This window comes from Oryzias latipes, chromosome 11 (genome assembly GCF_002234675.1).
Source record: "Oryzias latipes chromosome 11, ASM223467v1".
Classification (NCBI taxonomy): Eukaryota; Metazoa; Chordata; class Actinopteri; order Beloniformes; family Adrianichthyidae; genus Oryzias; species Oryzias latipes.
Genome location: NC_019869.2, coordinates 7,344,783 through 7,369,894, shown reverse-complemented (window position 1 = coordinate 7,369,894; position 25,112 = coordinate 7,344,783). Strand labels below are relative to the sequence as shown.

The 25,112-nt window shown below is 37.9% G+C and overlaps 1 protein-coding gene across 4 annotated transcripts in view; it reads right to left on the bottom strand.

The window, feature by feature from the left end:
• Nucleotides 1–16,758: 16,758 nt before the first annotated feature.
• Nucleotides 16,759–25,112, bottom strand: part of LOC101160492 (ras/Rap GTPase-activating protein SynGAP) — a 59,839-nt gene continuing 51,485 nt past the window's right edge. For 3 of the 4 annotated variants that reach the window (XM_020706991.2, XM_011480774.3, XM_020706993.2), the window contains 2 exons: nt 23,194–23,266; nt 16,759–21,740 (listed from right to left, as the gene is read on the bottom strand). In XM_020706991.2, coding sequence (XP_020562650.1) covers nt 21,702–21,740; nt 23,194–23,266 — 112 coding nt within the window. In that variant the 3' untranslated portion in view covers nt 16,759–21,701. The remainder of the gene's footprint in view (nt 21,741–23,193; nt 23,267–25,112) is intronic. The other variant, XM_020706992.2, reaches the window with a different exon arrangement.

Below are 25,112 nucleotides of genomic sequence, written 5' to 3'. Positions count from 1 at the left end.
GTAATAACAACATTTAAGAAACAGGTTTAAGGTGAAGTGGCCAACAGACACAATTAAACTAAATTGAAAAAATTTAATAATCTAAGTAAGGGTTAATGGCCAACAAAGTGTGCATTATCACATTTAGAAAGAAGGTATTTGTTTTTTTGTGAGGTTTCATAAAATTGCATGTTAATAAACTAGAGGAAAAAGCAACTACCACGGTAAAATTTCAAATAATTTAGTTGAAATGTATTACTGAAAACTAATTTAGATGCAACTTCCAGCTTTTTCTGCCACAGTTATCACAAAAATGTGTGTTAGATTGCGAGGGGACTGTACAGAATTACAGACTATGAGTTTCTCCTTTTTAAATTTTTGGATGCTGGTGTGCCGCGGGATTTTTGCCAAAGATAAAGTGTGCTGTGGCTCAAAAAAGGTTGAAAAACACTGATCTAACTGTATCCTTGAATTGACTCATGCTGTGTTTATAATGACATTTATCAAATGTGTTGTACACCTGTTGTGAGAATAAACATCTTAAAGAAGCTACATACACATCACACGTTCATAAGCCCATGGTGTTCACACTGGACAAGCAGGGAGGGGCTTCTTCTTTTTTTCTACTGTTTGCCAGCGCAAGTACCCATCTACAGTTGGCTTTGTGCAAAATGTCGAGCGGTGCAACACTTGGGATTTGGGGGCAGGGAACAGACATGGTTGAGTTCATTGCTAGCATTCTTGCCATGTCAGGAGAGTAGCCTTGCAGATGTCGTCAGGCCCATCGTCGTGTCTTGGTTTCCCAGATAAACCAGCTAAGCTCTGAGTTAGTGTGTTTCACCGCATCACGGACAAATCTGAGTGGTCAAAGTTAACCCTTGTGCTATCCTATAGGGTCAAGATGACCATTGACGTGTTCTCCCTACCATGACAAAGGTGGATAAAGGTGAAGAGGATTTCATGTAATCCATGGACACTAGTGCAGATCGCAAATCATTGCAGAAAAAAGTTCGGCGCACTGTCTTGTGGGGTCTAGATGACCCCACTCCCAATGTCAAAGTGCCTAGGATAGCACAAGGGTTAAACCTGGTTTTGCTGGCAACTCGAGTTCAATGACCATGCTCTTTGTACGTAGGACCCGATAATGGTCGTAGAAATTTGCCTGCACATTAACGCAAAAGTTTTGAACATGAAAGCCCCAAAACACGGCTTTCAGGTGCGTTTACATAGACTTTTTATTGGAAGTGGTCGCTTGAATGTGCTTTGCTTAGGGCGGTGTGGACATAGCCTGAGTCGCATGCAGCCTTAAGGAGGGTTGACCCATAGGGATAATGCAGGTCTTGGGGTCGTTCGGGTCCATGGAGGGTCGTAGAGAATGGCAGGAGGTTCATGACAACATGAAAATGGAAGGTACAATTGTCGTGCTTATGGTAAGTGTATCGTAAAGTATTCGTAAGGCTATTGTAAGCTGCGTCCACTTATGACGCATGGGGATGCTTATGTACCACCATACGCTACATTCTCGTCATTTGTAAAGTGTAAGTACTGGCCCCTTACTTGCACAGTAACAGGTACGTGCCCATAGGAGGACCACATGAACTACACTCTGATTGTCAAGTTTTGTCATTTCTAGGAGGGCACACTTATCTCATGATCAGCACTAACCGGGTCCTTGCACAGTGCCCAGGAGTTGGTGGGGGTTGGAAAAAAGAAATCTGTACAACGTTTCTGCATCTCACCTACTTCACCCCTACTATGAATGTACACTGGTCCGTCTGCAGTGCGTGAGGACTTTGTTTCAGGACCATCAGTCATTTTACATTGACACGTTGCATCTCAGGTCCGTCTCCCCTCCCCCCTGTATCCCAGAGGACTGGTTGTCCTGTCACTCCCATGTCGAGTATTTCATCCTGTTCTCTGCGCTCATCCAACACTAAAACGATCATCTCCATGCCCTCCCCTTCCTAACTGAGCCTTGGTAAAATACATGTTTTGTATCATACATGATGGTATGCATTTGAACATCTACAAATAAACTTTGGTCATCCATGGTGGTGTTCTCTGCGGTGATGACATGCGTCATCACATGAGCATGTCACCCTAAATAGGAAATGAGGAGGCGATGTGAACAATCTGATTGATTAATAAACGTTCTAATTTTTGTGTCAGTGCAATGCAACAGAGATGCAGACGGACCAGGGAAATAAGCCTAATCAGCCTGTTGCCCTCAGCATGCCTGTTGAAAAAATATGTGCAAAAATATGTTGGCTTTACGGGAATATGTCACGCAGGTCGCCTGTGTGCCCCATACAGATTTGCCCATTTTCCCCCTGTTTATATGTGTCTTTAAAATAACTTGTGTTCTTTGCGGTTTATTGTTTCCATGCATGAAAAGTGTATTTTATATTTGATGAAAAATGAGAAAATAAAGCTTCTACGTACATTCAGTCACCTTACAGCACGAGTGTTTTTTTGTAAACAAAACCCAGAAAAAAAGTTATTCAGAAGAAATAATCATTTTGGCCAGTCATTAAAATATAATTATTTCAATGTTATAGAAAAAGAAGCAAAAAAGAAGATGTAGATCTTGAAAACATTTTCTAAAGTTGCTCCTTCTTTGGACACAGCTGTTTCTCCGTTTTGCCACACAGTGGTGCTGGTGTTTAATTTAAACATTTGTCCTCAGCTGAAACAGTCTGGATTGAGGTATGTCCTATAATCTGCACATCAAAACAATCATAAAACCTGCAGATTTTGGAGTAAATCAAACAGCAAATAAATGAGCATGGTATTAAACTGTGTGTACGGCATCTTTAATGTTTGTGGATACCCACTTGTGCAGTCATGCACAAGCTATTAAAGCTATAAACAACTTCGGGTGCCTTCTTTCTATTTCTCCATTTAATCATATGGAAATCTGTGTCTATTTACAAAAATATGTCTATCCATTCATTGTTTTTGAGATTAATGTTTCATTGAACCCACTCCAATGAAAATTGTGTTTTTAGTATTTTTCTTCTGATAGAGGACCTACATTAAGAAAACTAAGCTTAAAACTGAATTTCTGAGTATTTCTTTATTCAAATTGTTGTGAATCAGGACCAGTTGACAAAAATGTTGTTTGAAAAAGATCATACTTGTGACATAGAAAACACACTGGGCGGGTCACAGGCTCCCTGCTCCGCTCCATTCCGATGCAGACAAATAGATTTTGGTTTTCGTCTTTGGAGCTGGAATCTGTCTAAATACTGTACAACTGGATAGCTCCTAACCGGTAATGTGGCATTAGATTAATTTCACTAAAAACCCTAAAAGTTACCCCCCCCCCCTTAAGCTTTAAACCTTTACCCCTTGTGCTATCTTAGATGACCCCACCCTTACATTGACATGTTCTCCCTACCATGACAAAGGTGGATAAAGGTGGAAAGATTTCATGTAACCCATGGACACCAGTGAAGATCACAAATCATTGAAGCAAAAAGGTTTAGCGCACTGTCTTGTGGGGTCTAGATGACCCCACTCCCAACGTTAACGTGCCTTGAAGGCACGTTAACGCTGGGAGTGGGTTCATCTGGACCCCTCAAGATAGCACAAGGGATAAACAGAAAGCCCCTCAGCAATGGGGTTGATTGCTCGGCGCCGGTCGTCCCATTAATGTAATAAAAACAAACATGGCTAAGGAATGTTCCTGCTGTTGGGAAGTAGCTGCAGTCTCTGTGAAATTGATTTTCTTTTCTCTGTTTTCCAGCATGTCATGCAGTTGAAGCCCTTCATCCTCAGTCAGTCTGTACCTATCCTGTGAACAATAGCTGACATCCTCATTACCTGCTTACTTATTGGAGTGACACCAGAAAAAGACGGGTTGAGTGAAGTGGTGGGATCCTGAGCAGCCTTGACAGAGACAGCTGTGAGCTGCCCAAGGATAAAATATCAGTTGACCTCATTTGCATCTTTTCACTATTTTGTCCAAGATGCTAAAAAGCAAAAATATAGTACAATAATTTATATTAAATGTTAAGTTTAAGGAAAAACCAATTAGCTAGAGAAAGATAACTCTTATCTTCAGCCAGATAAAAACAGCTTTATTTTGACACTTCTGCTATGAACTGTTAAAGTGACTTTCTACTAAGCTTGATTTGTATCCGCCATCTAGACCAAGCAAAGTTTGTTGGTAGATGTTTCTTGTACTACAGGGGTTATTACAAGCAGAAAATTATTTAGAAAAATCTGAAATCATGCATTGTGGGAAGAAATCTCTTGGCCATAAGGAAAAACTTGCCATTTTAATTTCACTGCACATGCAGATCTGAGGTGACATTTGTGTTACTACTCTGAAAAATGGTCCCAATCTTTTTAAGAGCCAAAAAACAGATGGTAGGACTCGATTCTATGTGCCTTATTTTAGCATTTAATTTCATTTTTATGAGGAAAAAACTTGGGTTTTTTTTCTTCAAATGCATGAGCAAAGGTTTTTGGAAAGTCAAGTATGGAGTTATAACTTCTGTTCAAAATGTGGAAACAAATGTAGAAATTTCAAGATCTATTTTCTAATGTTTCAATTAATGTAAATATTTGCTTGAATAGGGCTTTCTAATGTCAAGCTAGGCAAATTCCTCATGATCTAAATTTGTTTTTACAACCTAGTAAGGTTGTGTTAGTTAGGTCAAATTGGGCAAAATATGATGTAGTCTAAAGCTACATACACATTGGGCATTTGATGCATGTTAAAAAATTGCCAAACATTTATCCCATTGTGTTCACGCTGGATAAGCAGGGAGGGGCTTCATCTTCTTTTTCTACAGTTTACTGGCGCATGCCCCCCACCTGCATTTGGGAAAGGTTTGGTGCAAAATATCCAAGCGATGCAAATCTCTTCAATCTTGCTTCAGGATTTTTCTTTCACAGCTCCATTTCCATATATAAAAACAACACCATCCATACGTCACTACCAAATCCGAGTCCCTGATCAGTCAAAGTTCAACCTGGTTTAACTGGCAATGCCCATTCACCGGCGGTATGTTTTGTACTTAGAGCCCCAAAAAAATCGTAGAAACTGCGTAGCGATGGATGAACATGTGTTGGTATGAGGGGCCGTATAAGACATTATTTATTCTGAACCATTCACATTAATACATTCTTGCTCTCACAGTCATATATACTCTCTTTCGCATACATATATTCTCTTACGCATCCATATATTCTCTCTCTCACATTCATACATTCTTGCTCTCACAGTCATATATACTCTCTTTCGCATACATATATTCTCTTACGCATCCATATATTCTCTCTCTCACATTCATACATTCTTGCTCTCACAGTCATATATACTCTCTTTCGCATACATATATTCTCTTACGCATCCATATATTCTCTCTCTCACATTCATACATTCTTGCTCTCACAGTCATATATACTCTCTTTCGCATACATATATTCTCTTACGCATCCATATATTCTCTCTCTCATATTCATACATTCTTGCTCTCACAGTCATATATACTCTCTTTCGCATACATATATTCTCACTTGCACATCCATATATTCTCTCTCTCGCATGCATATATATTCTCTTACGCATTCATATATTCTCACTTGCACATCCATATATTCTCTCTCTCGCATGCATATATATTACTTTACACATACATACATTCTCACTCTCATTGTCACTCTTAAAAAAGAATGTATGTATGTGAAAGACAAGTATATATGAACGTGTGAGGAAGAGTTTATATGTGCGTGTGAGAGAGGAGTATGCATGAAACGGAAGTTACTTTGCATGAAAAGGAAGGCACTTTGAATGAAAAGGAAGGCACTTTGAATGAAACGGAAGGCACTTTGAATGAAACGGAAGGCAGATGATTTCTCGTGCTCTGATTGGACGAGAGGCCGCCACCTCCCATTTTGAACACACTCTAAACCCTATCACTTGTACTGACTCATAACTATTAAGGTTACACAACTTAAATGTCATTTTGTAGTTGATTCAACTATAAAGTATTAAGCTCTATCAAGATTTTTTCAAATTTAACTTAACAGTGCTAAATATTTTAAAGCTTATTTGTATCTGGCACTCAAAAATTTTAAGATCCGTGAAGTAGCGTTATGACGTCATCACGTACTGGTGGGAGGGTCTTTCGTTTTCTCTACGTTAGCTCAGGTGGCCATGTTGGATTTGCCGAATGCGAGTATGCGACGTTTGAAATTGAAAGTCGAGCATTTTATTATTCTGCAAAGCGTTGCGATTTCGTCCCGCTTCAAGACGCCCCAACCTCGTTTTTTTTTCATCCGCCTCATCGCTGATGGTGCCGTCTTGTCTTCAGCCCTGATTTAATTTGGTAAGTATCGTTCATGGTTTATGAATGAATGCTTTAAAAATGCTCTTATACTACCGTAAATGTGGTTTACTGTTGTTTAAACATATGTGTGTTATGATTGTTTTAGAGATTAATGTGGAAATTTATACATGATTAGTTTGTCATATTAGCAGAAGACGTATGGCGAGCCAAACCCAAAATGCATTTCTGCCCGTAAGTTACGACAGTGATGAGGTTTTTTTTTTTTTTTCAGAGGTAGAAATGATCTGTTATGCTGCAATCACACTAAACATGATCCGCGTGTGAAATTCGCGTTGGAGGCCTCTGTCTGTGGCTAAAGTTTGCTGCTGGACATTTGTCCAAAAATGTCACTCAAAGCCTCTAACGGTTGTGTGGGAGGAGCTACCGCCAACAGTTTTAAGCCTGGTTGCTACATGGAAGCATTGGGTTTTGAATGCAGCTTTAAGCTTTTATAAATCACTGATCTCCGTTATAAAAAAGGTTTTTGTAAAAATAAATTAATCAACGTGCTCGTGTTGTGTTCAGGTACCGAACTACAGAGTGTTCAGTGTTTCACCTCCAGGTAGACGCCAAGGCCAGCGAGGTAACTTGTCTCAGTTATTTGTCTAGAGCTATTTTAAAAAAACAAAAAATGCAATAGGTTGTGTAGTGCAATAAATGTTTTTTGATCAGAATATAATTGAAACATTTTTTAACATTGAAAAATCTCTTTTGGACTTTTTCAGATACTGAACTTCAGAAAGTTCACCAGAAAGTCACCATTTCACCAGAAAAGAGGTGTCAGTGGGTGAGTTTTATACTTATTTAATACATTCATCCTGAACTATTACCATTATTAGATTTATACGGCAGCATGGAAACATTTATGCACATTTTAACTAGCCAAAGGTCTAAATAGAGCTGAAATTATTTACAATTTAACTAAACATATTTAGATTGCAGGCTGAAGGTGGCACAATGGAATGGAGGTGCAAGTTGTGTTCTGTTACTTTGGCACTATGCAGTACTACATATAATACTGCAGTACTACATAGCAAATATTCCAAAGTGTTTCCACTGCCATGTATGTGGAGACACTTTGGAATATTGTCATGTCTTTATGACAGTATATTACAATAATAAAATGATGTTGCATTAGCACCATTCCATCATTTGAAACCATGAAAACTCATCTGTCAAGATCTGAAATGGATTTATGTAGAGTAGATGCAGTCAGAGGAAATTGTGCAGTTTTTACATGTTTGTGTAACTTAAAGCTGCCCTTTTCTGAGACTAAGTCCACCAAAACAGACAGGAACTGGCCAGCTTGGTTAGGATTTATGACCTCCAGGTGAATTTCTAATGTGCATAATTCAAAAACGGATAACAAATCATTTGTAAACAGCTGTAAGAAGCCACGGTGTAACTTGCCTTCAAATGACTTTGGGTCTTTGACCTGAAGTGGATCATGACATAAACACTGTATTGTCCTCTTACTAGAAATAGACATCTAGAAAAGGTATCATTTTATTATTTCTTAAAGTTCCTTAAGTAAATATTGGAAGTGTTTGCTCTGCATTTGCTTCAAAGGTAATGGATATTTCTTTTTATTCTTTTAGGACCAGCGTGACGTGAACATGAGACGGGCACTTGTCCTCCTTGCACTTCCTGTTTATCTGCATGAAGATGCCTCCAACTTCTTCAAGACCTGTACAGTAAGTGCACACGACTCCCTGTCAATGGTTTTCACTAATCCTTTAATATTGATTGAGATTTTATTGAGTGACATAATAAATAGGGCAATTGTTTGTAGTTTGTAAACTGAGTGATATTTTTAAATGGTTTTAAAACTGAGACGGAAGATGAAAGGCGAACATCAGGGACTCCTGATTGGAAGGAGTGGAGTTTCGTTTACCTTTTCTGCTCCTGATCCATCATTATTTGAATAAAGAAAAATGAAGCTTTAGTCTTAAATTATTTTATAAATGTCCTCCTTCAGAAAAATGCTAAAGAACTTTTTAAAAACACAATTTTAATTGGAGTTGGTCCTTAAAACATCATAGCCAGTTGATTAAAAGCTAACAGAATGTTAGCATGAAAAGATTCCTATTGACAGATGGCAGGAATGTCAGTTTTGGACATTAGTGTGATGAATATCTTTGAGGGTCTGAACTCATCTGTGTTTTTTGTTTTGTATTTTCCAGAATACCAGACCTCACAGACACTGCTGTGGGTATCTTCTCAGTTGTCGTGGTGACGCTCCGGATGCTGCCGTCAGTGGTCCCACAGATCTGGCTGACTAATCTCTTCTAACTCTTCGGGGACATCTATGCTCTGGACCTACAGCACCCCAAAAAACTTGAACTTGCCTTCATATTTATTCAGAATGCTGTCTTGAGCCTTGAGGACAGCAAACCACTGAAAGGACATTTATTGTAACTAATGTGTTTTGTTGTGATCATTTGCTTTTTCTGCCGTAAAATACAAAACCAACTCTTTTTGTCAATATGTTGTGTGGCACTCTTATAATGCAGTTTTATTGCACTTATTGTTTCTTCATCCTCTTGATATTTGTGCTTTTTTTTAAAGAGCAATTAAAAAAAGTGTATTAAGCAATCACTATTGTGTGGCCTTCACGTTTGTTGGTTTTTATCAATGTTAGCCTTTAAAATGTAGTGGGGCAGTATCAATATCTCTGTTTAGAATACATTTTAAGCTGAAGAATTTTAAATATTTTCAATGCTACACATTTAATGAGTTAAAGAATTTATAAAGCATTTGAGTGAATTTTACATATTTTATGAGTTGAGTAATATAAAAATATAGTTAGTTAAAGCGTTTTTTAGTTGGAAAACATTAAAAACTTTAAGTAAATAATCTCTCTTTTATAAGTTGAGGAATCTTAATATTTTTTATATGAAATAATACAAATGTAAGCCAACTGACAATATGAATTTTAATAAATGTTAACTTAAAAGTTTTAATAATATAACTTAACTGTTGCGTAATCTGTTACAAAATAATTTTTAAGTTCAGTCAACTCGCTAGGGATTACAGTGCAGACGCTAACATGAACAAGCAAGAAATCCCAAATTAACAGACTTGTGTTGTGGAAAGGTATGTTTTTCAGCTAGCAGGAATAATCAAAGTATCCGTTCTCTGTTTCAAAATGAGATTGCCACAAAACCGTATGTTATCTCATACTGGAACAGCTTTGGATGTAGAATTCAGTGGGAAAAGGTTTGGACCCTGCCACAAAAGTATTTCATCACCAATAAAATCAGAGAAATTTCTTTCAAAATTCTTCACAAATTTTATCCAGTGAAACATTTCTTTACTAAGTTTAAAAAAGATCTGGACATAAACTGTTCATTCTGTCATTCCTCACCAGAAACTGTGCCTCATCTTTTTTGGTTTTGCTATTTCACTCAACTATTTTGGAAAGATGTGATACATTTTATAAGAACTCATCTATGTGAAGATTATAGATTATTTTACGAGCATATTATTTTTGGATATTTTACACAAGAAAGACTTAATGCAGAAAAAATATATGTAGTTAATTTACTTATAATTATGGCTAAATACTTTATACACAAGTGTAAATATGCCAACAAAAAAACCGTGTTTTATGTTTTTCAGAAAGAAATGGTTTTGTATGTGAACAGTATTAAATCTTCCACTAACAAAAAAGCTGTCAGAACAGTTGAAACATGGTCTCTCCTGAAACTTTAACAGATTCCTTTGCCTTATTATTTTTGTTTTCTTTTTGCATAACCTGTTTTACATGGTTATCATTATGTTTTTTTGTTCATTCTCATGGCGAACGTGAAGATTGTATTTTGCACACAGTGGAGTTTTGTGTTTGGTATTTTGTATGTGCAAGATATTGTTAATAAAGTTTATTTTTTTTTAAAAACGAACCGGCAAGAAATAGCCACGGGGGTCCTGCAGCCATCGGAACCTTAACAAATATTTCATCTCCACCTCACCGTTGCCTTTTTTAAGAAATGACAGCTGGTTTTCCCACATTTATATGTAGTTATGGATCGAAAACAAGAGGAATTTGTTTTAATGTAAATGCGTGTTCCAGCGTCTACAGGAAGTGTCGCCCATAATTCACGCAAAGGCTCATGGGGGCTAGGAATAAGGTGGATACGGATTTTCTGTTTCGGTGGCACTTCTATTACCATTATTGGTATTTGAGACATTCCTTTGTGTCTCTAGAGATGCAGACAGATTTGTGACCACTTGAGGTGAAGATAAAATATTTCTTAAGGTTCCGATGGCCTTCTTATTGGTTCGTGTTAGCGTCTGTTCAAAATGGGAGGTGGCGGCCTCTCGTCCAATCAGAGCACGAGAAATCATCTGCCTTCCGTTTCATTCAAAGTGCCTTCCTTTTCATTCAAAGTGCCTTCCTTTTCATGCAAAGTAACTTCCGTTTCATGCATACTCCTCTCTCACACACACATATAAACTCTTCCTCACACGTTCATATATACTTGTCTTTCACATACATACATTCTTTTTTAAGAGTGACAATGAGAGTGAGAATGTATGGATGTGTAAAGTAATATATATGCATGCGAGAGAGAGAATATATGGATGTGCAAGTGAGAATATATGAATGCGTAAGAGAATATATATGCATGCGAGAGAGAGAATATATGGATGTGCAAGTGAGAATATATGTATGCGAAAGAGAGTATATATGACTGTGAGAGCAAGAATGTATGAATGTGAGAGAGAGAATATATGGATGCGTAAGAGAATATATGTATGCGAAAGAGAGTATATATGACTGTGAGAGCAAGAATGTATGAATGTGAATGGTTCAGAATAAATAATGTCTTATACGGCCCCTCATATGTTGGTTAAGAAGGCCGGCTCTGTCCAAGGCTGCACACTGGTGTCCATGGAGGACGTGGCGGACAGGAGGATGTTGGCTAAGCTAACATCCATCATGGATAACCCCATCCACCCCCTGCACCAAACTGTAGAGGTGCTGACCAGCTCCTTCAACAAGAAGGAGCGCCACCACAGGTCATTCCTCCCCACAGCCATCAGACTGTACAACACGCTGCTGCAGTGACACACCATGTGCCCACGCAGTGTTTTTTCATTTATTTCTGCAATTGTTGTTTCAGTCATTTTTGTTTTTATAACAGTTGCTTGGTTTGTTTTTTCATTTTTTTGCGTTAATTAATTTAATTTGTCATGAAGGTTGCAGATGTTCTTCTGTACTTTCATAATGTTGCACTGTCAAACCCAAAGGTCATTTTGCTTGAATTCTCATGGTGCCTCTGGCAGCTCTCCTCCCCCTCCCGTCTATGATCTGCTCCTGACATGTACCAGCTGTGGCCACTCACCTCATCACCCTCCAGACTTTCTTAAGGAGATCCAGTGCCAGCATTCATCGCCGGTACGTTGCCCCTGATGGTGCACAGTCTGGTCACTAAGTTTATTCTCAGCTCATGTGTTTTTGCTCTTGCCTAATCTCACTTTACGCCTCGTCTACAGGACTACTAACCACGAGAGGTCACCTGAGTCTCCCGTCTCCCAGAGCAGAAGTTTCCTCACGGAAGTTCCTGGAAACATCCCGTCACGCCTTAACCTCCAGCCATGCCCAAAGCCACTACTAACCCTCCAGCCACGTCACGAGCCACGATTAAGCCTCCAGCCTCGCCACGACTTCAAGCCACACCGGATAAAATAAACTCTATTGCTCTATTACCACATAACTCACCTGTGTTTTCCTTCCTGGTTCCAGCACCTGGAACCAGGCAATTTCTAATGCCACTTTTGCCATTCTGGATGTCACTTTCCTATCTAGATGTCTTTTTTGCTGCTGCAGACAAAAGAATTTCCCCATCGTGGGAATAATAAAGTCTTATCTTACCTTTTCTTATCTTGAACGTGGCAGACCGAAATGCGTGTTTACATAGACTCGCATTGGAAATGGTCGCTTGTATGTGCGTTGGCAAGACTGTGTGCACGGAGCTTCGGAGTTGGGGGCGAGACCGCTGGGGCTGAGCAACTTCGCCCCCTCCGTCCCCTCCCCATTGCTGAGAGCTCTCTGTTTACATGATCCACACCCCCAACCTAGCATTACCAGAGCAAGTACTCTTGTATTATCTAATATAATCTGAGAACGATTTAAATTGATTCTTGCCTTGTTTTATTTAATCTTTTATATTTTTTTTGTATTTCGCCAAATGTTAAAAAAAACTAACAAATCACAAGTTGAGAGTTATTAATTTATTGAAATCACTCAGAAAAATCACCTGTAATATGAATACATTCCCTGTGTTCAAAAAAAAGAATTATATCAATCAAATATACACACACTTGTTATAATTACAGTCGCAATCATACCTACTATAACTACAATTATAAATTAAACTACCAACATTTAAACATCCAGCACACAACATGAGGGATCTGGAGGGTATGGCTTATCAATGGGGGCATGGCTTATTTCAAACAAAATGTCAAGTAAATTAAGGTATTACATCCATTAGGCCTAATTCAAGTCAAAAATCTCATCAACATATTTGTGACATTTGTGACTTTTCCTTAATTGTGCAGAATAATAGCTGCCAAGAAAAATATTGATCAATTCCAAAATGCTATACATCCATTTTAGAAACATAAATATACTGATTAATGGAATATACTATTTCTCAAAATATATATGTAGGATAAATAATCTCTTCTGTTAGATTCTGCATTAGCTGCACCCAGTTACTTTTCCTTTGATTCAACAAAGGATCATCCTAAAATTTCTAAAAGCACTTTTTTTTATCTTCTTTTTTTTTAATATTCCCCAAAGTTTTATTTCCGTAGTCGATCAGTTCACTTCTTCAGTTGGATTAACAAAAGGAAGATTTGTGGTAAATTAAAAAATAACATTTAAGTTATACATTTTTAAAGACAGGCAAGAGCAAAGAGCCAACCACAATAAAATCATCCTGTTTCCCATGTGCTTCAATTCGTGTTTAGCTGTAAATCTATGGTCGCCCTGAAGTTCACAGCACACCAACAGATAAAATAATGCAAACAAAATTCAAAGATAGCAACGACAATGAAAAAAGTCAAACAAATAATAAAAAGACAAAATGTTATTACATTTGGATTTCAAAACAAAATCCCATAAGCCTAAACACAATTTCAAAAAATGGAACGAATAAAATGAAACAAAAGCAATTTCCAGAAGTCAAAATGAAATGTTAATAAATCAAACATAATAAGAAACCAGAAAAGGTAGGTACTATAGGACATCGCTGATAAGGTAGGTACTATGGGACATCGCTGATAAGGTAGGTACTATAGGACATCGCTGATAAGGTAGGGACTATAGGATATCGCTGATAAGGTAGGGACTCTAAGGCATCAGAGATAAGGTAGGTAATATAGGACATCGCTGATAAGGTAGGTACTATGGGACATCGCTGATAAGGTAGGTACTATAGGACATCGCTGATAAGGTAGGGACTATAGGACATCGCTGATAAGGTAGGGACTCTAGGGCATCAGAGATAAGGTAGGTAATATAGGACATCGCTGATAAGGTAGGGACTCTGGGACATCCCTGAAAAGGTAGGTACTATAGGACATCGCTGATTACCATCCAATAAGAACACTTCGCTCGCAAAATGCAGGACTGCTTGTGGTTCCTAGAATTAGTAAAAGTACGGTTGGAGGTAGAGCGTTTAGCCACCAAGCCCCTGTCTTATGGAATAAGCTCCCAGCTCATGTAAGAGAGGCCGATTCAGTTTCTACATTCAAAGTTAGACTGAAAACATTTCTCTTTGGACAGGCTTATTGTCAGACTAGTTAGTATTCAGAGATTATTTTACTTAATGTTAATTTGTTTAAATTAAACTTAATAGTAACTATTTGTTTTAAAAGGCTGCTAGAAGTTGAAGCTGGGGTAACTATGGTGCTCTGGGGTTCTGTCCTCTTTTCTCATCTACTTCTACCCTTCCTCTCCTCTATTCTTAATCATTATTCATCATTTAGTTCTCCATGCCTCTGTTTGGTACAGTGCGATTCATGTATTGTCCCTCTTTCCCTCTCCCCTCCTGGGGACTGGGAGTGCTTCCAGACTCCTGTTGGCTCATCCGTGCTCCAGTTCCTGACCGTCTACCTTGCCTTTGCTCCCGCTCTACACCTGGCTGTGGATCCTGCCTCTGGCTCATCTCTGGCTCGTCTCTGCCCTGTACCTGACCGAGTCCCTCGTCTCTGCTCCTGCTCCTACACCTGGATGTGGTTCCTGTCTCCGGCTCGACTCGCGCCTTTGACTGTCCCCCTAACCACAGCTGGATGAAGCTCGTCTGCTGGACTTTATATATGTAGTTGTAGATTTAGATAAGTTAATTCTTCTCTAAGAGTTCTGGTAAATCGCCTGTCTGTCCTGGGGGAGGATCCCTCCTTCATGTGGGCACCCCTGAGGTTTCTTCGTTTTTTCCGGAATCCGTTTTTTTGGGAGTTTTTCCTTACCGCGAAGGGGGGTCTAAGGGCAGGGATGCCAGTATAGCTCAGTCAGTTTGTAAGTTCATTTTAGTATTTTCCTATTGAACTCTTTGTATTCGTGATCCTTTTGAGTTCATGTTTTACTTTGAAGCCCATCGAGACGACTGTTGTTGTGATTTTGGGCTATACAAATAAAATTGAATTTAATTGAATTGAATTGATAAGGTAGGGTCTATAGGACATCGCTGATAAGGTAGGTACTATAGGATATCGCTGATAAGGTAGGTACTATAGGACATCGCTGATAAGGTAGGGACTATAGGACATCGCTGATAAGGTAGGGACTCTAGGGCATCAGAGATAAGGTAGGTAATATAGGACATCGCTGATAAGGTAGGGACTCTGGGACATCCCTGAAAAGGTAGGTACTATAGGACATCGCTGATTACCATCCAATAAGAACACTTCGCTCGCAAAATGCAGGACTGCTTGTGGTTCCTAGAATTAGTAAAAGTACGGTTGGAGGTAGAGCGTTTAGCCACCAAGCCCCTGTCTTATGGAATAAGCTCCCAGCTCATGTAAGAGAGGCCGATTCAGTTTCTACATTCAAAGTTAGACTGAAAACATTTCTCTTTGGACAGGCTTATTGTCAGACTAGTTAGTATTCAGAGATTATTTAACTTAATGTTAATTTGTTTAAATTAAACTTAATAGTAACTATTTGTTTTAAAAGGCTGCTAGAAGTTGAAGCTGGGGTAACTATGGTGCTCTGGGGTTCTGTCCTCTTTTCTCATCTACTTCTACCCTTCCTCTCCTCTATTCTTAATCATTATTCATCATTTAGTTCTCCATGCCTCTGTTTGGTACAGTGCGATTCATGTATTGTCCCTCTTTCCCTCTCCCCTCCTGGGGACTGGGAGTGCTTCCAGACTCCTGTTGGCTCATCCGTGCTCCAGTTCCTGACCGTCTACCTTGCCTTTGCTCCCGCTCTACACCTGGCTGTGGATCCTGCCTCTGGCTCATCTCTGGCTCGTCTCTGCCCTGTACCTGACCGAGTCCCTCGTCTCTGCTCCTGCTCCTACACCTGGATGTGGTTCCTGTCTCCGGCTCGACTCGCGCCTTTGACTGTCCCCCTAACCACAGCTGGATGAAGCTCGTCTGCTGGACTTTATATATGTAGTTGTAGATTTAGATAAGTTAATTCTTCTCTAAGAGTTCTGGTAAATCGCCTGTCTGTCCTGGGGGAGGATCCCTCCTTCATGTGGGCACCCCTGAGGTTTCTTCGTTTTTTCCGGAATCCGTTTTTTTGGGAGTTTTTCCTTACCGCGAAGGGGGGTCTAAGGGCAGGGATGCCAGTATAGCTCAGTCAGTTTGTAAGTTCATTTTAGTATTTTCCTATTGAACTCTTTGTATTCGTGATCCTTTTGAGTTCATGTTTTACTTTGAAGCCCATCGAGACGACTGTTGTTGTGATTTTGGGCTATACAAATAAAATTGAATTTAATTGAATTGAATTGATAAGGTAGGGTCTATAGGACATCGCTGATAAGGTAGGTACTATAGGATATCGCTGATCAGGTAGGTACTATAGGATATCGCTGATCAGGTAGGTACTATAGGACGTCAGTGATAAGGTAGGGACTTTGGGACATCGCTGATAAGGTAGGTACTATAGGACATTTCTGATAAGGTAGGTACTATAGGACATTTCTGATAAGGTAAGTACTATAGGACATCGCTGATAAGGTATGGACTATGGGACATCGCTGATTTGATGATGCTGTTTGATTTTTTGATGTTTGAGGTTTTTTTAAATGCGTCTTCAATGTCCACACACCAACAGAATTTTTACGAGTAGCCCCGAGCATATCCAGTATAATAACGCCATCATTTGATTGAAAATGATGGACAGACATATGGGTTAAGACACAAGGGCTTTCTAATGTCAAGTTAGACAAATTCCTCATCATTTAAATTTCTTTTGTCAACCTACAACATAGGTACCTATTTCAGTGAGTCAAGTGGGCAAACTATGATGTAGTCTAAACCAACATAGTCACCATTCAATCAGCAATGTCCCACAGTACCTACTTTTTCTGGTTTCTCTTAAAAAAGAAAAAAAAAGAAAAACTCTGAAAACTTTTCAACATTTCATTTTAATTTATAGAAAAAAAAATTTCTCAAAGTGTTTTTTTTTTTTGTTTTTTTTTACGGAAACAGGAAAAGGTAGGTAGCATGGGACATCCTGATTTGATGATGTTACTCCATCCTTCTAGCCAAGTTATTTGACATTAAGCAATATTGGATATGCATTGCACTTAAATCTTTTATTAGTGTGTGGACATGAAAGACACATTAAAACAAACCAAAAAACAAACAAACAAAACATTAAAACTCAAATTTCATCATCCAATCAGCATCGTCCCATGATACCAACCTTTTCTTGTGTCTTATTGTGTTTTGTTGTTTAACATTTCAGTTTGATTTCTGGAAATTACTTTTGTTTTCTGAAACTTTTTTTTTAATTTAGTTGAAATTTTTTTTTGTTGTATTTTGATTTGGAATGTTGTTTTGATTTATAAAATTTAATGATTTTTTTTATTATTCGTTTTGCTTTATTAAATGTCGCTGTGATCTTTGAATTTCTTTGCATTAAGTACATTTTCATCAAAAAAACAAATGTTTACGTTTTTGTGGCTTTGACAGTTAAAAAGTTCCCTCTGAGAACAACATCTGGAGTAATTTCAGTGATACTTATGACAGTAGTAAGTTTATAGAACGAATGTTAGCAACTAGAGGTTTCTTAGAAAAATCCAGATTTTTCTCAATAAATTCCCAATGAGGACAGGATTTAGAGGTAGCACGCTACCACTGCAGCTAAAACAGACAACTGTTCAATGATACATGGACATCTTAAATAGTTTTAGATCTTTAAAAGCATATCTTAAAGACAATGGATAGTAGCTATCTGTAAATTTGAAAAAAGACAGTGTGACTATTAAAGAATTGTATTCCAAAAAAAATAAAAATAATAAAAACTCATAATTTTGAGCAAAAACGAAGAAAAAAAACTTAAAACTGCAATCCAGCATTTTTAAAAGCACCACATCTATTTTGGTTTTAAAACATTGGTGAGCTAAAGTTCATAATTACGTCATCTGAAACGGAAAAGTGCTCCGCTGGGAATTTAATTGGCTGTCTTCCCGTATAGCACTGTCGTTCTGGATTGCAGCATTAAGAGTTATTAGCTTTTGCCACAACTTCAGCATGCCTGAAGGTCTACCCTTGATTTCAATACGTTTTACATATAAGAATAGATATACACTACGCTATTTTATACATGTTAGGTAACATAAACATTTAACTTTTGTATCATTTATCTTGAAATAATGTCTTTAAAAGGCAAAAGGTTAAATCCTATGAATCAGAAAATCTGTTATGTAGATATGGTTCTGACTAACATTCAGTTAACTATCACTGTTTATTAATTTATCACTTAACTACAAAAAAGGACATTTATTATACAAAGTTTACAGGTTTTTGTATTGGCGTTACTTTTGGGCCCTGTTGCAAACTGTAAGGCGGTCAAATCCTATGCACATATACTACATATCCCTGCTTCTTTATGTTCTGTTGTTCTCCCTGTCCGTCCTCTGATGTCCACTTATTTCTTCAACTAAACCTCATGCTGTATAATGCAAAAGACTGAATGCCACGCTCTTCGCAAAAAAGATGGAAGAGTTAGCGGGTTGGACAAAAAAAAGAGGCCTTACAATAAGAAAGTCGAGTCTAAAAGTTGTTTTGTAAATTAGAATATCAGCATTTTCAAAGGACATGTTAAACTTTCGTACATCTGTGTTCTAGAAACATAACACAAACAGTTAATACACTAGTTGATATATTTTAGGTATGTAAATGCACATTTTTATATGATTAGAGTCATCACAGTTCCTCATTTCCACATTTCAAACCAGTGTTACAAAGGGGGTAAGGCAAAGGTTTTATCATTTCTAGCAATAATTTTATGATTCTCTAGTTAAACATGGGTTGAAATTTTAAATTTCTTTCCCATTCTAAAAAAAAGGGTGGTATTTTTATTACTAAATCTCATAAGCAAAAAAGGTTTGGGAATAGGAAAAAAAAATACCTAAAAGTAAAGGCATTGTGTTTCAATGTTTGTTTTGTCTCATACATCAACTCAAAGTGACTAATTCACAACTGTTAGGGGAAATGAAAAAAAGAAAAACTTAACAAACTTTATTTAAGTAAAATAGCTTATTTAATGTGCATTACAAAAAAGTAATTTAAATATCTTTTTTCCCTAAATTGCTATGAATTCTTTAAAATTATTTTAAGGCTGCATTCACACTGTTTGGTCTACACATAGACCCGTCTCGTTTAGCAAGTGCCTAAAGCTGTCTACTCCATGTATATGATTCCTTTAGTTTCATTGCATTTTAGCTATATAGGCAAAAAAAAAAAAAAAAAATTAAATATTTTTCCGCACTATAAGGCGCACCTAAAAACTTTAATTTCTTTTCAAAAAAACAGTGAACTTTACAATCTGGTTGTGCTAGGTTGGTAGTTAGCGTGGTCACAGTAACAATTTTTTGGAGGTATCACTATGTATTTTTACAAAATGCAAACAACATTAGGTGTTATTGGGAACATGCTAACATTTCTAACATGTAGTGGTGTCGAACTGAGTTTTCATTGCACGTTACTGACAAGATTAGGAGTTAGCCTAGTCACAGTAACAATTATTTTAGCTGTATCAGTCTGTTTTTTATTTTTGTTTTTTTTTACAAGATGCAAACAAAGTTAGGTATTATTGGGAATATGCTAACGCAGCTAACGTGTAGCAGTGGTGGACAATATTTTTTGTGTTACTAACAAGGTTGGGAGTTAGCATAATCACAGTAACGTTTGTTTTAGCTGCATCAGTCTGTTTTTAGGGTTGCAAACAAGGATGGGTATTATTGTGAATTTGCTAATGCAGGTAACATGTAGCGTTATTAAACTGTGTTGTTTTACTAACAAGGTTAAAAGCTAGGGCAGTCACAGTAATGTTTGTTTTAGCGGTACCAGTCTGGTTTTTTTTTTTTTTTATAGCATTTAAGGTTAGGTGTTATTGTTATTGAATATAGAACCCAATGCATTGTGTCGGAACATTTAATAAAAAAAATGTATTTAAATGTAATTTTTTGATAAACCATCAACATTTTTACCTTCAAAAGACTGTGGACTCAAGTTATCGTCACAAAAAGCTCATTTTAATTCGATTTTAACTTCGTGAAATCAATGACGTCATATCCACCATTAAAAAAAAAGTAGTGAGCATGGTGTCCGAGTTGCTTTTAAAATTCACGGCACTACATAGTGCCGCACTATATCATTTTTTAGCAGTTAGGGGTTAGGGTGGGAATACGGACACAACCTTTGTTTTTACACGTGTTACTAATAAAGACAGAAAGTAGGGTAGTGTAGCTAACGTGTCGCATGTTACAAACAAGTTCTAGAACTACTGTAAACCCAGTTAATAGAGTCTGGCTGACTGATGGATTTATCGTTGACCCTTTTGTCTTGCTTAGTGTGCCTTATAGTTTGGTGCAAACAAGTTCGAAACTAGACCATTTATTGACGCTCGCACTATAACTTGGTGCGCCCTACAGTGTGAAAAACACAGTGATGCTGTATTTTGAATTTTAAAAAACTGCCTACAGCCCAATCCAAAAGAAGTGCTACGTACTAAAAAGAATAGACTTGAATGTATGGTGTAGTAATCACGTGAAGACACTCCTTCATTGTTACTGGCCAATTCTCTTTGTGTTTTCTGTGTTTGTTTGTTTTTTGTTTTTCTTTTTGCTTTGTTTCTTGTTAAAGCTTGTTCTAGGAAAACAGTGCCCCCAAACAAGCAGTTGTTACTGCATGATGTTTTCGTCCTACCTAAGCGGTACAGTGTAAAACCAAACCAAAGGAAACTACCTTTTATTTAGCATTTTCTGTTCAATTAAACAGAGTCTTGATGTTGAAAGAAACTTCAAATTTATCTTGGAAACTTTTTACTGCATTTAGTAAGAACAGCTTAACAAATTTACAGCATTAATACTGACTTCTGCTAAAAAATCTGGGTGCCGTTTGATATAAACTAGTATTCCTCTTTGTATCACTGCTTTGAATTGCTAAGTATACTTAGAATATAATTTGTTACAATAAAAAAGAATTCGACTAAAATAATTAATAAATGTTGAGTTTTAAAATAATTAGCTATTTAATACATTGAAAGTCTAAACTGTGCAAAGGAAAAAATAAACGAGATGATAAGGATTTTGTGTGAAGCAACTCATAGTAGGACTTGTATATCGAATTGCAAAACTTACAGAATCTCTATATTAAACTAAACATTGTTTAATTGTTTCATTGTCGTCCAATAATCAAAGAGAAAACAGGTCTTTGTTTGGATTCTGCATGGCAAAATCATTGATGGCGCATCTTGTAACAACAGGTTGTTGGGAGTGTTGCCATGATGGATAACTGTGTTTGTTACAAGCTGGATGGTAAAATCTCACTCCATCTTCCTGCTTTTGTTTTAACACCCGGTTTTACATTCTGCTGTACAGTTTCAAAATGTCAGTAGGTACACTATTGCCATTATTGTGGCACTGGCTTATATTTCAGTCAATATGTGCAAAGAAATCCCCACACATATTGGTCCTCACATCAGGATGATTGTCAAGGTTGGGTTGAGGCTAAATTTTTAAATTGTGCATGTGTTTGTTCTTGTTCTCGATGTTGTTGTGACATGATGCATCCAGGTGTCCTTTGCAGAGCTCTGTCTTGATTGGGGTTTTTCCTTAAGGAACATCTGAATCAGCCCTCTTACACTTGAGTGACCATCATGAACTCTGGTCACTTTGGAGCTGACAGTCAGGATCCTGGGTGGCCCCCATAGCCCTGGCTGATAGACTGAACAGAAGAAAAGAGACAGTAAATAACACAGATTTCAACTAAAACTTGACTAAAACCTACAACAAAGTATTAGGGCCTCTGTAAGATTTAAAAAAAAGATAAATATATGAGAAAGAAGTGAAAATGTACAAGAATAAAGTCATAAAATTAAGTCAAAATTTTACAAAAAATAAAGTAATTTCAAATGTTAAAGGTTGAGAGATTACGAGATTAAAGTTGTAAAAATTGTTAGATAAAAGTTTATTCAGATCTACCACCGCTTATTAACGATTTCTGGTTCCAACATGGTGGTGCCAGTATCGCGAAAAAATGGCGACCGAATGGACTTGATTTGGTTAGAACTGGAAGTAAGCCATTTTCTAACGGTGGCGTCACACTCACTCGGTCCAGTTCTCGTATACAGTCAGTGAGTTACACCTACACATTTTAAACAACAATGAATGCATTGCTCCAAAATATTATTCAGTATGTCAGCAGAACAATAAAGACACAGGTTTAATGAGGCAACTGCACACAAAACATTAAAGAAATAAAAGAAACCAGCACTGTCTATTCACTCTTGGCCAAATTTAGGTAGTGATGCATGCCAAAGTATTAAACCAGAAAAATGGAATTTATAACTCGTGTATTAGATTTATAATTTAGATATTTGACAGTTTTGCAGAAAAGCTTACAAATCTGCATTTTTTCCCCCCAAAAAGTTATATTTTTTCACATTTTTCTTTGGAACATACTTAAACTTATTAATTAAATTTTTAAAGAGATTAGGTTTCTTTTATTAGGTTTTAAATATTACTGTATTAAAAGCATTCTCCTAATTTCAAAGAATATCATTTTTTGAATTTCTAATTCACAGAACAATTTTTTTAACAAACTGAACAGCAGTAATTCAAAGGTACTTTTTCTTTTTTACCATAAATACTTTGGTAGGACTGTAAAAGAAAGCTTTTATACTACTTTTACAGAGCAATAAGTAAATAAATGACTTAATTTGTATGTTTATCTGGCATTCGAACCAATCTCACAGCAGAAACATTTCTATATCTAGATGACATTTTGTCTATCTATGAGAACACCTGCGTCACAATTCAGCCCACGAGCTGTATTCATGGAGCAAAATTACTCTGATGAGTCACTGTCCTATATAGTCAAGTTTTTAATGCAAATAATCTCCAAACTGGCTTTGAAATCTAGCAGTTTCTTTAAATAGATGCATCAGTTTGATCTCCATAAACCCGCTCTTGATGTTTTCATGATCAGGACTATCTATCTACTCCTGGGGTGTTAGTGGTGAAATGTTGTGGCATTGAGAAATGGGATTAGGTGACGCCAACACCAAACTTCTCTTTGGCGAATGTTCTAAATATGATGCAAAAATGAAGCAAAGTGATTTAGAACATGTCTGGTTTAGGAAGTAAGGATGATAAAAGATGTAGACACAGGCACAAACCTGGTCTGTGAGGATTCGAGGCTGAATATCAGGAATGGCACCCCCTCTCAGCTCATCCTCCACAGCCAGGAGTCTGACAACAGGAAAATAAGAACAAACAAAACCGGATGAGAAAAGGAGAATTAAAAACCCGGTGCTCTTCAGATTTGCTGTAGGATTCTGCGGCCATATGGTGATATTAAGATCTTGAGATGTTTGTGTGCACAATCAGTTCTCCTCAGAGCTGTGCAGGGCTGAATCTGAGCTTCCTTCAGATTCAGCTGTTGAGAAGCAGGGGATGAGGAATGAGTGCTGGAGATGCTGGAGTGTTCACATTTTTGAATAGAATTTTGATATTGATCAAACTCAGTCAAAGTTCAAAGCCCGCTGTGTCTCCCTCTCCCCCCGCGGCAGGTGCTGCGATGCGTGCCGCCACCTCTCCTCTTCCTGGCGGCTCACCCCCCTCATCGGCCTCTTCCCCTCACGCAACAGGTGTGCACCAACTCCCGCTTGTCCTGCTGCGACGGGCCCGCTCACTCCAAGGGGACCCCCCTGGCTCCTTTGTCGTGGGAACCTCAATGGTCAAGCATGTCCGCGTTAACAGGAGCCGCATTTCCTGTCACCTAGGCGAACTCGTCCATGACATTGCCAACTCTGCCCACCAGCTTGCCCATCACAACCCCCCCCCCCCCCCCCGTTCACACTATAATTGTCCACGCAGGAGTGAATGACCTTAAGCTTCAGAAATCTGAGACCCTCAAGAAGGACTTCATCACTCTCATCCACTCCATCAAGCAGCTGGACAAACAGTGCATCATCTCCGGTCCGCTTCCATCTCCCCGCTTTGGAGACATTAAATTCAGCCGTCTGCGACAACTTCACATCTGGCTTAAAGGACACTGCATTTCTAATAATATTCCATATGTTGATCATTTCACCACCGTCTTCAATCGACCAAATCTCTTTAAACCAGACGGCATCCACCCAAACCAAACAGGATCTCAACTTCTATCCATGAACATTGAAGTCACACTCCGCTCTGCTAAACTGCTCACTGACTGACTGGACCACCACCAGAATCCACCCTCAGTTAAAACCACATCTATCCCACAACACATCACAGTTCGCATAACAAGCAGATTTCATAAACACCCCCGGCTCAGACCCACCAGCTCCACAGTCAGATATCTCAATCACATTCACACATCACTGGACAACAAAGATGAATCAATCCACACACAGCCTTAAAGTTTGCTGTTTTAAACATTCGCTCTCTTTCAAATAAATCTTTTATTGTGAATGAGCTCATTTTAGAAAACAACATAGATTGCCTTTTTTTAACTGGGACCTGGCTGGGTACTGACGCTCCTGTTGTTCTCACTAAAGCTTCCCCACTAGATTTTAACTTTTTATTTTCTATTAGGGGAGATAAAAAAGGCGGTGGCACTGCATCGATTGCTTGTGACTCATTTGCAACAAAAACAATTACGCTAAATAGCTACTCCTCATTTGAGCATTATGATTTTCTTTTAACAGCCCGCCTATTTTATGTGTTACTGTTTACAGACCACCAAAGCCACCTTCAGATTTTTTATCATTTATACACTGTAAACATAGTAGAGTTCTAATAACTGGGGATTTTAACCTACACGTGGATAAAGATAGTCATGCATATGTAAATTAGTTTCTTAACCTTTTGCATTGCATGGATTTTACACAGCATGTCACACAGCCTACCCACAGCAGGGGGCCCACTCTAGACTTGGTCATAACCCATGGTCTGTCCTGCAGTGTGTCCTCTGTTGCTGCCATGGCTGTGTCAGAACACTATTGCGTATTTTTTAACATCACATGTTTTACTCGACAGGAAGCTCCAGCGAGAACTGTAAGGACACATTACATTACTCCTGACGTGGCTGCAAATTTTATCAACATTTTAC